We start from the raw sequence: 16808 nt of genomic DNA, 5'->3' as shown, positions 1-16808 counted from the left end.
GCAGTGACTCTTGAGTCATAGAATGGGACAAATGTGATTCTATATAGCATGTAAAATGGTGCTGTATTATTCAACAGTGCCCTTTCCTCTGGCCAAGGCCCTTTTGTAAAGTTTACTCACCATTCAGCCCCATGCAGCAAAGGTCTTTCTACAATGTTAATTACGTTTTCTCCAGGTTCTGCCTTTTTGTTTCTTCCTGTTCAGTGTAGCTGGGGGATTAGTGATGAATTACCCCATAATTAGTCAACTTCTCTTCCTTGCTGAGGCAGGGGAGACTATAATGAATAATAGGTTTGTTATATATGTTTCTTGTATAGCAAAATAGGGCTAAAAGGGGAACAGTGAAAGGACACAAATCATTAAAGCCTCGATTTCACTACAGGGGACAGCAGTTGATTCATCATTAATTTCCTACCTGAAATGGGCAGAGAGTGAAAAGGGAAGAAGTTACAAAGAGGACATTTTAAGTAAAAGGGCAGTAGCCCCTACAAGCCTTTCTAGCACTTTTGCTGTCCAGAGTGGATGAGCTACCTTTTCAGTTGCGTTTTCTTGCAATGCTCCACATCCACTGAAACACAAATCCGGTCTGAAAAAATATGCAGAGGGCATCACGCAGGAAAGCAACTATTTGTCAACAGAGCCAGATGGGTTCTTTGTAAAAAGTGATATCAGTCGCAAAGAAAAGGAGGTAGTGTGGAAGCAACCCCACTCTTTTTCTTTTTCCCTCTTTTGGTTTGAGATAAAAGCAGAATCTGCTAGTCTTGTTGGTTAAAAAACACCGAGTGTGTCCTTGCAACCTGGAGAATCATAAAGCAAGTAGATTAAAATGATTTAGAATTGCTTAAGCCTCTTTTGATCACAGGCAGCTTACTTGTGATTTCAAGCATCTGGGGGCTGAGCCATCCAGCCCTAAGTCAGGTAAACTCTATAGGACCTTCCATTTAAGAAGAAAAAGGTAAATCTGGTGCCCGCACCTCTGGTGCCACAAATGCACATTTTCTTTTAAACACTGCTGCTGTTGTTATTCAGGTGGCTTTGGATAGAATTTAGGTGACCCCAGAAAGGGATGTGTGTGTGTAGATGTTAGAGGTACAGATTTAGATGCAGGGCTGTACATGTGAAAGCTTAAAATGAAGTTCTTCATGTCTTCATGCAATTTACAGATGAAACAAGGGCCTACTTCCTAGCGCTAGTTCTCATACAAAGCTCTTCTGCCCTGATCCCATTCTGTGTTGCCCAAAGTTCTGCTCTTCCATGAGAAATGTTTTACCTGCAGTTGCTTATCCTTTGTTGATTTCAGAACTAAGAGGAGAAGGCAGTCTGGCACACGCCAGGTGCTGTGGACTGTGACTTCCACCCTCTCCAGTCAGCAGGGCCAGTGGTCAGAGACCATGAGAGCTGCAGTTAAAAAATATTCCAGGGCACCAATTGTTGTTCATAGCATCTGGGACACACTTGCACCGATAGAATTAGTGAAAACAGAATTTTGTAGGAATATCCTCAGAAGTCAAACAGAAGGACAACATAGGGGTAGTTAAAAATATAACCCTGGCAGTATGTGAGTTTTGCCAGGATCCTGCCTAAATTCTTGCTGCAGGCACAGCAAATCATAGGTCATCAGTAGCTTAGGGCAGAATATTTGGTATGGGGAGATGTAGTTTGTTCATCTCGCTATCCCTTTTCTTGCCTGTTTCCCCCGTGATGTGAATTCCTTAGGGCAGGGATCTGCCCTGCCCTCCTGTATTCTGTAAAGCCTTAGGCACACTGATGGTGCTTATATAGATCTAAGAGGAATAGTTTAATTTGGAGTCCTGCACGGGGCAAGGGGTTGGACTGGATGGCCTTCTTGGCCCCTTCCAACTCTGCCATCCTATGGTTCTATATAAATGCATGCATTTTAGGTAAACCTTCAGCTGTCAATGCTCCTACCTCACAACTCACAAGAGTGAGTCCTGTTGGGAATCTGTCCAGCTCAGGTAGTCATATGACAGTTGCAGGGTTGCAGAGAAATGTGAAAAGCAGTAGGGATTCCCTGCAGAAAAAAGCCCTTTCAGGCTGAGACCTTACTTACCTGTCAGGAGGAATTAACGTTGAACCTTTTGTGAGCAACTTCCTGTAATTAAGATGCTGGGGACATTTGCGCAGGCTGTCTCCTGCAAGGAAGAGTTAAAAGGTCAGCAAATCCCAGAGGCTTATCCCAAAACAGGCTTTCCTGCACAGTACACAGTTCAGTGCCTGTCTGAAGACGATCAAATGGAGAAATGGTCCCACTAGCCAGTGCACGTTCTCTCAGTCCCATGAATGGCTTGCCGTTTCTGCTTCCTAAATATGAAATAACCTGCTAACTTTGAGTGCCCTGTGTGGCAGACGTCAATGTCCGCCATCCTCAGGAGAAGGGGCAGCCTTAAAACCAAACTTCTGATTATATGAACTAGCCCTCATTTCACAGAATAGTTTCCACTAAACTGGTCTCGGATTTATGAAGCTTTTGAGAGTTCCCAGGCAGGGTAGGAATATCTCTGGCTTTTCACAGATTCTGAGATTACTGAACAAACTATTCTCAAGGTATATCTATATATTATTATGCATGTATGCATGCATGCATGCATACATAGAGGGAGGACCTGAATCAGCAACATTTTCTCCAGCAGCAGCATCTTTATATATTTTATTATATTTATATGGCTGGCCAATCATTTAAGTTCCTTGGGCAGCTCACAGAAAATTAAAAAGGCACTGCTCAACATCAAAAGTGAACCATTTTTGTGTTGCTTTTTACTGTTAGCTCAACTACAGCATTAAAGTACATTATCAAAACAGTGGAAAACAGAATAAAAATGGTTGCTTCTGGAGGGAATGAAACAGCGTGTAGCCTAGACATACAAGTCCTAATCAGTTTCCATAATGAACTTGCCCTGACTTTTGTTGGGAGGGCTGGGCTATGCAGAGCACTTCCATCCCCTTTGCCATGTTTGGTGCCCCCCAACTACAGAACACTTTCTCTTGTGGGGTTTGTCCTGAGCCAACATAGACATCTTTCTGCATTAGGTTAAGGTTGCAACTCTGATTGCCCTCCGCATTATTTTTAAAGGCAGCACAATTGTTTAAAAAAAAAATCCAAAATGGTGCTCAGAATGGCCATTGTGAAACCTTTTTGGCTCTCCATAGTTATTATATGGCACCCACAGGATCACAATCAGATTGTTTAATTTTGATCCTTTGGGTGCTTTGTAGCCACTCTGGATGCCTGAGGTGCAGTCTGTGGGTTGCAGGTGGACCTCCAAAAGTTGCCCACCCTTCTTTTGCTCCATGCATTCAATAGCATATGACAGACTTCCAAAGTGTGTTACTGTGTTTTATCTTGATATTCTACAGGTGTTTTTAGCTGATTCAAACATTTTGTATGTTTTAATCGCTGCTCTAGGACTGTTCTCCAGTCTGAAGACAGTAACTGGCAAAATGACACAGGAGACTGAATCAGGAATCTCATGAAAATCGCTTAACAGTTACATAATTCAGGAAGCACATAGCTAATGATTCATTGCCACAGGCAAAAAAATGTTCTTCAGAGATGGTACCTCGAACAGCTGTAGCTTTATCAGAAACCCATAAAAATCTGGGTTCCCGATTGTAATCTCTGGAGCTCAGTATCCAGGATGCCAGATGCCATCCATCTCAGGCAACCCAATAGCAGGGTTCAAGGCAAGGACCTGAACTATTGGTTGCACACTGTGTGGGGTATGAATGCAGGTGTAACAAATCTAAGAAACAGCATTTATTCAATAGCAAGTTCATGGAAATTTCCACACCTAGTGTCTTTTTCTGACAAAGGCTTCTAATACATTTAATGAATCATCCTCCTCTGAAATTCGGAGGCCATCTTTTTCCTGGGGTCTCTTTTTCTGCTCTTCTTGAGGGAAGAAGACTGTGACAAATCTACCACAATGTCCAAGGGGTTAGGGCAATTCCGTATGAGAAAAGGTTATGTTGGCTAGGACAAGTAGTTTTGAAAGATGATGAGTAAAAGGAGGCGGAGGAGAGTGTGCCAAATTAGGCATGGTGTGGAGAAAGTGACAGGGAGACATTGCTCTCCCTTTCTCATAGTAGTAGAAGCTGGGATCATTCCATGAAGCAGATTGGTGGGAGATTCGGGACAGAGAAAAGGAAATCCTTATTCATGTGGTGCGTAGTAAAACTATGGAATTTACTTCCTCAAACTGTAGTGGCAGTCATCACTGTAGATGGCTTTTAAAAGGGATTTGACAAATTTGTGGAGGACAGGATTAGCAATGGCTACTAGTCCTGATGGCTCCATGATATTTATTTATGTATTAAAAGCTTTTCTATCCCATCTCCTACAGAACATCTCTGGACGGCTTACAATAAATAAGTGGAATAAAATAAACCCCCTAGCATCCAACCATTAATATACTAAAACCCCAATTAAAATCAATTAAACATTAAAATAGTGGGAAAATAAAAAGTGTTTTGCCTGACACTGAAAAGAATATAACATCAGCTCCAGGTGAACCTCTCTGGGGGGTGTATTCCATAGTCAGGGCACCACCACAGAGAAGGCCCTCCAGGTACTCTCCCTCCTAATCTCCTTCAAGAAGGGCTCCCAGAGCAGGACTTCTGCCTCAGATCTCAAGGGGTGGGAGGGCACATAGGGAAGAAGGTGCTCCTTCAGGTATCCCGGACCCAAGCCATATAGGGCTTTATCTCCAGTAGCAGGGACAATATGCTTATATGCACCAGTTGCTGGGAACGTGGGCAGGAGGTGCTGTGGAGCCCATGTCTTGCTTGCGGATTTCCCATGGGCAGCTGGTAGACTGCTGTGTGAACAGAATTCTGGATTAGTTGGAGCCTTGTTCTGATCCAGCAGGGCTGCTCTTATGTGCTCAGGCTGGTTATGCTCGTCCTAGTTTGTTCAGATTGTGCTGTGGAATGTTCTTTTCCAACTATTCAGCAGTTCATGAATGCTGAAAATCTGTTCTAGGCACTGTGCACGAAAATGGGGTGTAGCCAGGATGTGACATGCACTTGGCGTCTCAATGCTCGGACAGCACATCCTTAGTCTTCCTTTTTTCCTGCCGCCCCTCTTAAAAAGAAACGTAAGGAAACGTGAGGCTGGTGCAGCTTTGCCAAATAGTTATCTGAGCCTGCTCTTTCCAGCCTTCAGCATCGGGAAGTACTACAATTCTGCCGTGTAGTGAGTAGACTGTATAATCATTCCTGGACTGTCTTAGAACTGAATTGTATCATCTAAAAGACCCCAGGGAATGGACTCCATCCTCTGTTTCCTTTCAGATATTTAAGCTGAGCTGATGCATTTAGCTTCTAGAAAAAATCAGTGTTAGCTGGCTGGTCTTGGCTTGGAAACGGGCGAAGTGTGGTGGAGGTAATGGGAAATGGCAAACATATTGTTCCAGATGCCTGGGCGCTGAATTGTGCTCATCAGCAGTTTTGCTGTTCCAACATTAATCTGTGAAATATGACTAGTTCCAGGCCTATGGAGTTGTGTGGGGTGTGTTCATTGGAGAAAAATTCTGGTCAGGAATGCCAAAGCAAGCAATGCAGTGAGCAACAGATTTTTTCGAATGACCCAGTAATAGGGGGCATTCTGGCACACAGAACTTTTAAAAACCTAGGTAACCCTAGTATGGCCTGGGCCCAGCTTGACTGAACATCAGAACCTGTGAGGCTTTGTGGTGGATCAGACCAAGAGCTATCTTGTGTGGCGTTCCATTCGCCCAATAGCTAGCCAGCTACCCCTGGAGAGCCCAAAAGTGGGGTGTGCAATATAGAACAATATAGAGTTATTTATTTATTTACATGTATTTATAGGCTGCCTATAAGTGCTGAGGCCTTCCTAGGCGGCTTACAATGCATAAAACATATTAACAGAGTAAAAACACATTAAAAGCCAATTAAAACATAATGAATTAAACATCTATAAAAACAAAAAGGGCCACAGCATGCTGGCTAAATGTTAAAAAATTTCCTGAAAAGATATGTCTTTGCCTGGTGCTGAAAGGCAAATAGAGATGGTGCCAGGTGAATTTCCCTACGGAGGGAGTTCCAGAGAAGGGGAGCAGCAGTGGGAAAAGGCCTTTGCCTAGTTGCCGCCCCTCTCATCTCCCTGGGGGTGGTTCTCATAGAAGGGCCTCCTAGCTGATCTAGGGGGGGGGGGGTAGGTATATATGGGTGCAGTTATTGTGGCTGAATATCCAAGGATACCTTCTTGGTGACTTGTCTTAGCTGCTTTGAAAGCTGCCCAATTTGGTGGGTGTAGCTGTACCTGGCTTCTTGACCTTTGGTTAAGATAAAATGTGCTATAGCTTGTGGTACCCAATTCCATAGTTTAACTTTCTACTATGTAAATATCTTCCTTTCATCTGTCCTGAATCTTCTGCTATTGAGCTTCATAACACACAGAAAGGAGATAAAACTTCCCCTGACTGTTGAATGCTGGAAGATTGGAGAAGATTGTAGAGATGGAGGCTGTTGAAGGCTTCCTCTGTCTCGGGGAATATCAGGAAATATTTCCTTCTGAGCAGAAGAGCTGAAGGGGCATTGGATGCCTCTGCTGGTAGGTATGTCCTACGGAGCAAATATTATTTATTTCACCATTTAGATACAATGAGGGAAACCATTCTTTTTTTAGCACAGGGATTAATATGAGTGGTGATAAAAGCAAGCTATAAAACAGCCCTGAGTTGGTTACTATGCACTGCTGTCCATTCTCTTTAGCGGATGTGCCCATTGTTGCAAACCTACAGAGAGGCTGCTGTGTAGCTTGAATAAACAGCCTTTTTAAAGCTGTCCAAATCTAGCCAGAGCAGCAGTGTGTATATAGCTTAGAAGCCTTTGTCTGTATCATATTAATGTTGTTCTTTTTTCTCTCCGGTTTTAAAAATGCAAAGAAGATTAATCTGTGCAAGGTGGCTGCTCTTAAACCTACTGATGGTTTTTGTTATATTTGTTGCATGAGGCTTAGAATCGGCCATCTCCCTTGGGACTGGGGTTAAGAGGCTACCCTGGCCTCTAAGTACAATTGCCCAGGTACCTGCATATTCATAAAGCCTTTTTTTCTTTGCAACTCATTTATGCAGAAACATACTCCACAGCTTAAGCCTTGTTTGTAGTTAAATTAGTGCTGGAGACAGGCTTTAAGTGGTCACCCCATCTCTTGCAAGCTCTTGTAATTACATTAATGATTATACCATGGTTCACAGCTCTGCTGTTGACAACTCATGGATGGAAAAATCAGGTGACTGGGCTAACATAAAAGATGTAAATGAAAATATATACCAGTTTGGCATTCTGCTTTTAAATTCTTACGACAGAGCTTTGATAACTGAAATGCCCCTTACACTGGAGGGGGGCTGGTGAGGCTGCATCAATAAGTAATAGCCCAGGCAGCACCTCTGTGTAGAAAAGGTTGCAGTTGATGCCGCTCATAGGCACATGTGGTAGGATTGCTACTAGGAGACGGAAAGCTGGTCTAAGGTCTTCTGTGTTGTATCTCCTCAAATCGTATACAAAGACATGGTTGTGTGGATGTATGTAATAGCATGGGAAATTGAAACCTGGATTCATGGCTAAGAGATGGTTGGGCTGAATGTGGCAGCTACTGCTATTAGGGAAAATAACAAGTGTAGGCTCCTTTGGTCATTCACCCATAGGAATGGCCAAAGATACATATATAGAGTGATGGCTTCCCTTCCTCTCCTTTGTAAACTGTAGGATCCACAATTTCAGTCTATTAAAGTCCGAGAAGTATCACATGACTTGCATATGTTACACTCATTTTTAAAAAATTGTCTGTTATGGTATTATGTCTGGGAAGTACAATAAAATACATTTTAAAGGAGTCAACTACATTTCTCAGCTTGCACGGGAAATATCAAATGGAAAGTAATTAAATGCTGTGTGATGTCAGCAGCTGTGTGTATCAACCCGCATGCAGAACTGGTGCTTTTATTCTTCTTGCCTGCCCCCCTCCCCACATGAGGCATCTCTGGTAAGGCTGCAATGAGCGGAATGCCCTCTTTGGTTGTATTGCCCCGGTTTCCTGCCCAGTATGAATCATGCTAAGCTCTTTTCTCAGCTGAGACAGAATACAGAGAAGCTTGTTGGAATTCAGGTGCTGTAGCTTTCTTCTAGCAAAGTAGGTCGGGAAGATGCATCTGCCTGTCAGGAAAGCTGGCAGTGTGTTTGTGGGGAGAGGTGGAGATTTGATGAAGGTTAGAGCACATCCAAAGCAACCCCTGACCATTTGTTTGGGGAAGTTGAAGCTACTTTGAATGTCAATTGCTAGGGTCAGCGGATGAGGGTTGCACATGGGTTGGGGTTGTGGCTCACAGCTTCTGGTCACTGGGAAGCTGTTTCATGCTGTAGTTTCTCTTTTACTTTCAGCTTTTCCCTGCTGCCACCTCTTCTTCCTCTGCTTTGCTTCCTATTGGAGAGTCCTAGGTGGATGAAGCGGCAGCCACACCGAATGGGATAAAGGCAGTGACATGGACTGCCATCAAACAGCTGGGACAATAGCAGGAGCTGTTCATAGATGAGGTAAAATAAGGAAAGCTGCAGACAGGAGAGTATTTGTTGTGGTTGGACCTCAATGATCATTCAACACTTTACCCGTTTTCCGTTGGGTGCCAGGTTAAGACTTTCCTCCTTTCCAAGGCACTTGAAAACATAAAATAAATTTTAACCAAGCCTAAGGTTTTCTATTTATGGGTTTTAACTTTAGATTTATAAATTTATATTCTGTTCTATATTTTTGTGGTAGCTCTGATTATTGGGCAGCACAGGGAAGTAATAATAATTGGAAGTATCTTCTGAGATTAACTGAATAGTTTAAGTGCAGGAATTTGAAGAGGATTATTGGAGGGAATCTGTCAGACAACCTTTTTGGAACTATCCTGTTTCAGAATAAATTCATGGTTAAAAGGAGCAGTAGGTAAGAATTCACAGAAACACAGAGTTGGAAGGGGCCAATCAGGCCATCAAAGCGAAGCCTCTGCTTAGTGTAGGAATCTAGTTTAAAGCATCCCCAACAGATGGTTGTCAGTCTCTCCTTGTGTATCTCCAGCATTACCTCCCTAGGCAGTTCTCTATTGTCTGAGTGCCTTGACTATTAGGAAGTTTTTCCTGATGTTCAGCCAAACTTTTCCTTCCTGTAACTTAAGCCTGTTATTTTGTGTCCTGCTGTCTTGGATGACTGAGAGCAAGTTATGTCCCTTTTCTGTAGGACAACCTTTTAGGTACTTCAAAGATCCTGCCTTTGGTAGTTTCTTCAAAAGCTTGAACATACCCGCTTCTTTCCAGTGTTCCTTGTAGGATTTAGTTCCTAGTCCTGAGCTCATCTGTGTTGCTCTTCCCTGAAATAATTCTAATTTATCTGAACTTTCCTTAAAGTGTAGTGTTCAAAGCTGAACACAGTATGTAAGGTGACATTGGACCAGCACAGAGTAGAGTGGAACTATTATTTTCAGAAATCATGGGAAATAATAGTCCCACTCTATTTTTCTGCATTTAAAACAGTGAGAAGTCCTGTAGGGCCAATGTAGCTTTAATTCTGCTACAAGAGACTACCTCAAAAAGGCAAATTCCATGTTAGGCAGATTTATCTTCAATTCCTTTCCTAATTATGCCTATCTCGTGTTGCCCTTACACAAATTTTTGGTGCAACCACACTTGGAATATTGTGTATAAATTTGGTCTGCACACGTAAAAGAGGACATTGTACAGAATGCAGAAAAGAGCAGCCCAGATGATCAAGGGACTGGAGCAGCTGCCCCATGAAGTAAGGTGAGAACATCTGGGGACTGCTTGGATTAGAAAAGGGAGCAACAGGAGACATGGTAGAAGTGTACAAAATTATTCATGGTATGAGGAAAGTGGAGAAGGAGGCATTGTTCTCATGATGTTAGAACCTGGGGTCGTCCCATAAAAGCTGATGAGTGGGAAATTCCAGACAAATAAGGAAACACTTCTTCACACAGAGCATAGTTAAGCTATGGAATTCCCTTCCGCAAGATGCAGTGGTGACCATCAATGTGAATGACTTTTCGTATGTTTCTGAGAGTGGCCGTCTTTCAGGCTGTCCTATATTAGGTGCATATACAAGAATATATAAGAAAACTTTATATCCTGCTTTGCAACAGCAGGGGGTTGGACCTAATGGCCTTCATGGCCCCTTCCAACTCTACTGTTCTATAATTGTATGATTAATCTGGAGTAAACACCATTCCCTGTTCTTCAATCATGAGTATGCCTGTGAACGCATGAAGCTTGCCTTATGCTAGGTTGGGCAGGTTGTCCATGTACACAGTGTGGACAGCTGACCAGCAGCAGGCCTTTTAAGAACAAATGCAAGGTTCTTTCTCAGCCATTCTTCCTAGGATAGTGTGCTTGAGCCTGGCTGTTTCTAGGGGCAAAAAAGCATGCTCTGCCACAAAGCTATGGCCTTTCCACAGTCAATGCTCCTTTCTTGGCATGGAACAGCTCCTCGAGTAGACAATTGCACTCTGAGCTTCTTTTGGGACAGAGTTACTGTGATCTACAGCAAATTTCATTTTCAGATGCTGGGTGGTTCAAACCATGAGCTTTGCAGGTTGGGCTGCTGGTCAAAGGAAGGAGCTAGAGGCAGTTCGGGCTAGAATACTGTCCCTCCAATCAGGAACATAGTGATGCTAAAGTGCCAATTCCACAGCAGTATAAACTTCCTTGCCGTGCTGCATGCATCCATGGTGAGCAGCTCATCACTCACAGAGGCCTTTGTCTGTGTTTCCTGTTCCACCTAGCCCTTGGGTCCAAATAATGTACGCTTGTTGGGGTGACCTGGATGTACAGAAACCTCTTAAGTTTTCCAGAGATTGATCTCTTTATGCATGGCTCTGTGTACATGCACAACGATCCATCAGTCTTCTCTTTCTCATGAAGGGGAAAAGCCTGTTGGATGCTTTCCAGAGTTTATGCTAATGAAAACAGGCACACTATTATCTCTGAGAAGATAATAGTACTGAGCAGCCATGTGATTGATTTATAAACTTGGACTGCCTTGATTTTTGCTGCTGTTACATTGTGTAGCTGCAGATGCACCAGAGAGCATCCTCCTGCATGAGAAGGAGCCTTCATGAAGGAGTTAGCTCAACATTCCCAAACGAGTGCCCTCCAGATGTTTTAGATTATGACTCTCAGAATTCAAAACCGGCGGCCATGCTGGCTGCGGCTGATGGGAGTGGAAGTTCAAAACATCTGGAAGGCTGAGTTAGCAAAATGCTTCACAGCTTGGTTTTCAAGCTGGCAGGAAACATCCTTCTACTTTAACAAATATGTATTGGTTCAAACATTTCTAGTAGTAATTTCAGCACATTTAAAATCTGACCCTAATCAAGTATCAGCATTTCCTCTTGTCTCTCGCTGATGCCCGTGACCATCTAACATTAGATTCTAATGCTTCCTCCTTTTTGGGACTAGACCCTGAGATGGACTTCAATGTTAAGCTTGTTCCTTGAATGTAGACAGGTACGGTTGAAGAGCTTTATGAGGTCAGGCAGAGCTCAGTCACGGTTATTAAAATATTCTGTCTGCAGAGAAGAATGTTAACATTGGCTCATCTGATGATGAAGCCCTGTGTGTCTGCCCCAGCCGGCGGTGCAACTGGGTCACTCTAGAATCTAGACAGGGTGGCCCTACCATCTTCTCCCCTCCCTTCTTTAGATGGGAATGTGAATTACTTCACCTATGCCAAAGTGTGGCACACCAGCTTTGATTGTGAGCCATCCCGAGATGCCATGCATAAGGGATGGCATATAAAAGTTTTAAATAAAACAAACAAACAAACTTCCTCTGTGTTCTGGGCCCCTCCTGCTTACTTTGTTGAATGGGGTCCTGGTCTTCTGCCCCGAAGTCTTACCCTGATGCCACCATGTTGGTAGAATTACCTGAGGGATATCGGACCCTCAAACACCCCCTGCTGCCTGGGTATTTGAGGCATGACACAGCAAGCTTGGCACCCGGAGGCACCAGTATGACACAAAAGCTTACATGGGCAAATTAATCCCCAGTGGGATGTCGGCACATGTGGACAGGGTGGCTGTTTGTTAAAAAAGTGTTGGTTTTTCTCTTGTGTCCTCAGGGCAGCAGGTTGGGTTAGACTGATATACAGAATACTTTTGGTACCTCTGGACTAGAAGAACTGAAGCAGAAAGATTTAAAAAATTGCTCAGGGTCAAGTGAGACATCTTATCACAGCAGGAAATTTATTCTGGGTCTCCCGAGTGCCAGGCTTATGATAATCAGGGCCTTTTTTGTCCTCCTTTACAGACGCGCACACACACACCACTAAAAATCTATGCATAATCCACCTTGTTGATGCTGTTTATAATTCATACTTCAGGGCTCAGTCTGAAGTTGGTAAATTGAGTATCCTTTTTTCACTCTTTTTGTGGTGGCTTAGTGATGCATTTCCTTTACATTTTCTGTATGAATACTTTGTCATTTGTTATGCTATTTGAATAGGGGTGGATGGGGGCGATGCATTACAGTCAGAATTTATCATTACAATAATTCTATTAATCCCATTTTGCAGAAAGGGAAACTGAAGCGCATGGCTACTCCAGTTCAGAGCTCCCAGATCCAAATGCAATGCTCAGTCTGCAGGGCAAGACTAATGCTAACACATTTTCCCCCACGCTAGAGTTAATCAAGATACTGCTGAACAGCGTTTTGAGAGGGATTGTTTAACTTGGAACTCTTCGTTGAGCATGGGGTTGGACCCGATGGCCTTCTTGACCCCCATCTGTTCTATAATTCTATGCTACCATGAATACTTACCTTTAAAAAAATTATTTCTCTTGAGTCTTCATGCACTCTCTCTCTGTCTCTTCCTCACACCTCTCTCCTTCATGCCCTTTCTCTCTCCTCATCCTTCCTTGTTCTTCCCCCTTCTTCTCCTATGGGCAAATAAACCGTAAGCTTTATTTGGGGAAGGATAAGGAATAATGCACATTTTTATTCCTTTTTAAGACCTCCAGGAAAAATTAGCATTTACCCTTTACTGTGCAACCTGTGATGCTATTTCTTGTGAGCAGCTCCTGGGAAGCAGAATCTTTTTTGTGTATGTGTATTTGTTTTTTTGTGGTACAGGATATAAACACTCTTGTTCCTTGAGGCATTAATCTTCTTTATCGTTACCTCGAATTCTAATGCGAGCTCTTGCGGGCTATTGGATTAAGTCAGTTTCTCCCCTGAAATGTCAGATAGGCTTAAACCATGGCTTTCCTTCAAAGATAAATTTCCCTTTAACTATGTGGCAGAAACTCCCAGTTCATTGCCTTGTGCCAGGGGAGGCGGCTGTGGGTTGGAATTGTTGCCTTTATGAGGTCAGGTAAAGGTTGGTTTTGCCTTGCCAGCGAGACAGGTCCCTGCTGTGGAGAAGGATTGCAGGAGTGGAGATTAAATAGGAAAGGTTTAAAAGTGAATTTCTTTTTGCTCTGTAGCTGATGCCCGTAATGAAACCATAGCTGAGAGGGTCAAAGCAGCCCAAAGAGTGATCTGATGAAAAAGATTATCATTCCTGATGAATAGACAGCATTGTGTGCACACCCAGAATGCACAGTTGCTTGCAAAGAATTCATTGTTAGCAGCTAGCAAAGAATGCTGCTTCTGTCTAATATCCGTGTTCTAGGAAGCCCTGGGATGTGGGCCCCACAGCTGGGAAAACTGAGCCCAGCAGGTCTTTCCAAAGCATGGCACTGACTTCATTGAGTTTCTTATTGCGGGAGGTATGCCTCTGTTTCCTTGCCTTGGTTTCTTGACAAGGGTGGGGCTGCATCTTGGTGGAAGAACCAGGTGCTCTGGGAATTTGGTGGTTGCCAATGAAAAATTGCAACACGGAGTAGCATGATTTAGAGGGAAGGAGCTGGACAAGCAGCACACAAGCTTTCTCCCATCGCCTGCTTCTCTTCTGCGGCCCGGTCTATGCAACCCCTTCCCTAGCTGGTTCTTCCACATGTGTGTGTCATGGCTGAAAGGTGGGAGCACAGGGTGAAAGTGTCAGATGGACCCAGCGATTAGCACTGCCTTTTCTTGATTTAGAACATTTTTATCCCACTTTTTCTGTACGGAGCTCAGTGCATTGTTCTAATCTCCCATTTTATTTTTGCAACACTTCTGTGAGGTTGGTTAGGTAAAGGGAGTGATCGACTGGTCTGCAGGGAAGGGTCACTGCCCAGCAGTGAAACACATGCAAAAGTTCCCAGATTCAATCCTGGCATCTCCAGTAAGGCAGGGATACCCCACCCACCCACCGTTGAGAACCATGGGGAGCTGCTGAAAGTCAGTTTTGTAGACAGTGAGAAGCTAGATGGACAAGTGGTCTGCTCTAGTGTAAAGCAGGTTGCTGTGGTCACCTATGTCAGAGATGGGCAGAAAGTGTATCCCCAGATGTTTTGGCCTTCAGCTCTCTGAAGACCCCGCCAACATGGCCAGTGATCAGAAATGCAGTGTGTTGAAATTCAAAACTTCTGGAAGTCTACCTTCTGGCCACCCCTGACCTACCTGACCTAACAGACTTCATGGCTAAGTGAGGATTTGAACCGGTCTTCTCAGTCCTAATGTGACACTCTTTACTGCTACTATATTACACTGGCTCTCTTTACCTCCAGCTTCATTTGCTGCCATACTTTTCAGCTCTTTGACATCCTGGGTTTCTGGAACTAGGTTTGCCACTGGAAGTCAGGTACAGTCTTCACATTCATTTTGTTCCCTTTTTGGCCAACTAGTAGGCTTATTCCTCTTGTGGTGGATCAATCTTATCCTACGCTCTCTTCTTTTACATTGCATGCTTTCATCTCTAGGATTCCACCACAGCTTTAATTTCACCCTCTTTTGGAGTGGTTTTTAGCAAGTGGGATCAAACATAGGCTGCTGCGTGGTACTTTCTCTTTCTGTGTCTAATAGAGTTGTAGGCCAGATGCCTTCTGGCATTCTAAAGTTGTAAAATGTTCTCTAAAGCTCTTACCTGTTTGGAGAGCCAGTCTAATTGGCAACTTTGCTGGTCTTAACTAAAATTGGATTTGCAATTGATTGAAAGTAAGCTTCTCTCCCCAGCAATGCTTGAAGGCTGTTCAAAACTAGTTGATATTGATTTGCTTTAATCTTGCCGTTTTTGTGCCACAACACATCTGCAGTGAATGGTTTTCTGGAAAATGGCCCCGTGCTTCCTTTGAAAGGATGACAGAAGGATCACATTTTATTGATTACTGAGCGGTTTCTGTGGAGTCTCATAATTGGGAAAAAACCCATTTGTGTCCTGGTAACAAAAAGAAATGGTAGAGGGAAGGCCTAGTGCAGGTTCGCAGAGCCTGCTTTTAGCCTGAAGGCCAAATTCCACTTTGTGAAAATTGTGGGAGGCTACATTCAAGTGGGACAAAAGGCAAAAGGAGTGGGATCAAAAAGTCCAGTATATTTTCCCTTAAACCTTTACTTCCATGAATGAATGTTGAAGAGAGACAGTCCAACTTTTTAGAATGGGGAAAAGCCAGCAGAAAAGCTGGGGCCATTAAATGATCCATGGTTGGGGAAAGGATATGGGCCAAGGGAAGAAGATGACCATCCTGGGACTGTGGAAGGCCCAATAAGCCCCTAGCCTAGCCTAGCCTAGCCTAGCCTAGCCTAATAATTACACAGTGTAAGAAATGACGCTAGCCTTCTCATGAAGGTAGAAGCCCCCCCCTCCCCCTTTTCCAATTTGCTCTCTCTTTCTCCACTGGGACAGAGACAAAATCTGCTAAGAGGAGTATATTGTTCTAGAAACCTTTGTTTCAATGCTCATGGTACCATCTTGGATGCAATTTCTGAATCCTCAGCATCGCTGCCACAAAGCTGATGAGATCAAAGCCAAGAAACAGTACAGGAAGTCCCCTACATACGAACGAGTTCCGTAAGTCCAATTTGTAAGTCCAACAAAGTTAGCCTAGGTACCCAACTAACACAATCAGCTATATAGTACTGTACTTCTGTTGATGTCATTGGAGGACTTCTGGAAGTTATACTTCTGAGTATGTGCCAGTGCAGAAGTGCACCTGTGCTGTTTGTCTGATGGGTTCTTCCTCATATGGCTTTACCATTCGGCTGGCGTGACCTGTGTTATGCTTTGCTGGACTCGCCTCTCTCAGTTATTACAGTAAAGTACACAAAAGCACATTCTCATCTTTGAAAGTTTGCAACTTGAAGGTTCTTATGTAGAGGACTTCCTGTATTAAGGTGCCATGGAGTTTTCTTTGTTGGATCACTTCAGCAAACAACATGGCTCCTGTGGTGGTGTTTGGGCTGATCTGTGGTCTGATGTCAAGTGAGACTGGCGTCCAAGTGGAGGGATACATGAGAGCCTGGAAGACCTTCTTGCTCAGCTCAGATCTCAGACAGAAAAGGAAGCCCATGAGGTTCCAGTGGTCAGTCTGGGTGAATGGAGCCAGTCCAGACCTGAGGCTGCTTAAGTGCCTAGGAAACTTTTGAAGCTGAGTTCCTGGTCTTAGCCCCAGCAGCTCCTGACAGTCATAAATCATGTTTGTGTGAGAGTTGGGCACAAACTTAAGACAACAGTGGTTGAATAGCAGTGAGTCCTGTTTCAGTCTATGCTTTTCTCATGACACTACTCAATCCTTGCAAAATGATTTTTCCTAGCTTGCTTATCATGAAAAACCAACAGTTCACAGCCCATTAATAAACTGGCTTCTCTTCTCTTTGCTGGATTCAGACAATCTGATATCCCATGGTTTAACATCAACTTG

At 43.6% G+C, this 16808-nt stretch overlaps 1 protein-coding gene across 2 annotated transcripts in view; it reads left to right on the top strand.

The window, feature by feature from the left end:
* Positions 1-16808, top strand: part of LOC123022490 (phosphofurin acidic cluster sorting protein 1-like) — a 155703-nt gene that overhangs the window by 47025 nt on the left and 91870 nt on the right. The window contains exon 1 of one of the 2 annotated variants that reach the window (XM_044428193.1): positions 8012-8574. The exons of the other annotated variant lie outside the window; for it this stretch is intronic. Coding sequence (XP_044284128.1) covers positions 8570-8574 — 5 coding nt within the window. The 5' untranslated portion in view covers positions 8012-8569. Of the gene's footprint in view, positions 1-8011; positions 8575-16808 lie in introns of those variants that run through there. 2 annotated transcript variants of the gene reach the window in all.

Source organism: Varanus komodoensis, unplaced genomic scaffold (genome assembly GCF_004798865.1).
Source record: "Varanus komodoensis strain SLA01 unplaced genomic scaffold, ASM479886v1 scaffold2, whole genome shotgun sequence".
NCBI lineage: Eukaryota > Metazoa > Chordata > Lepidosauria > Squamata > Varanidae > Varanus > Varanus komodoensis.
This window is presented reverse-complemented; position numbering and strand designations above follow the sequence as displayed.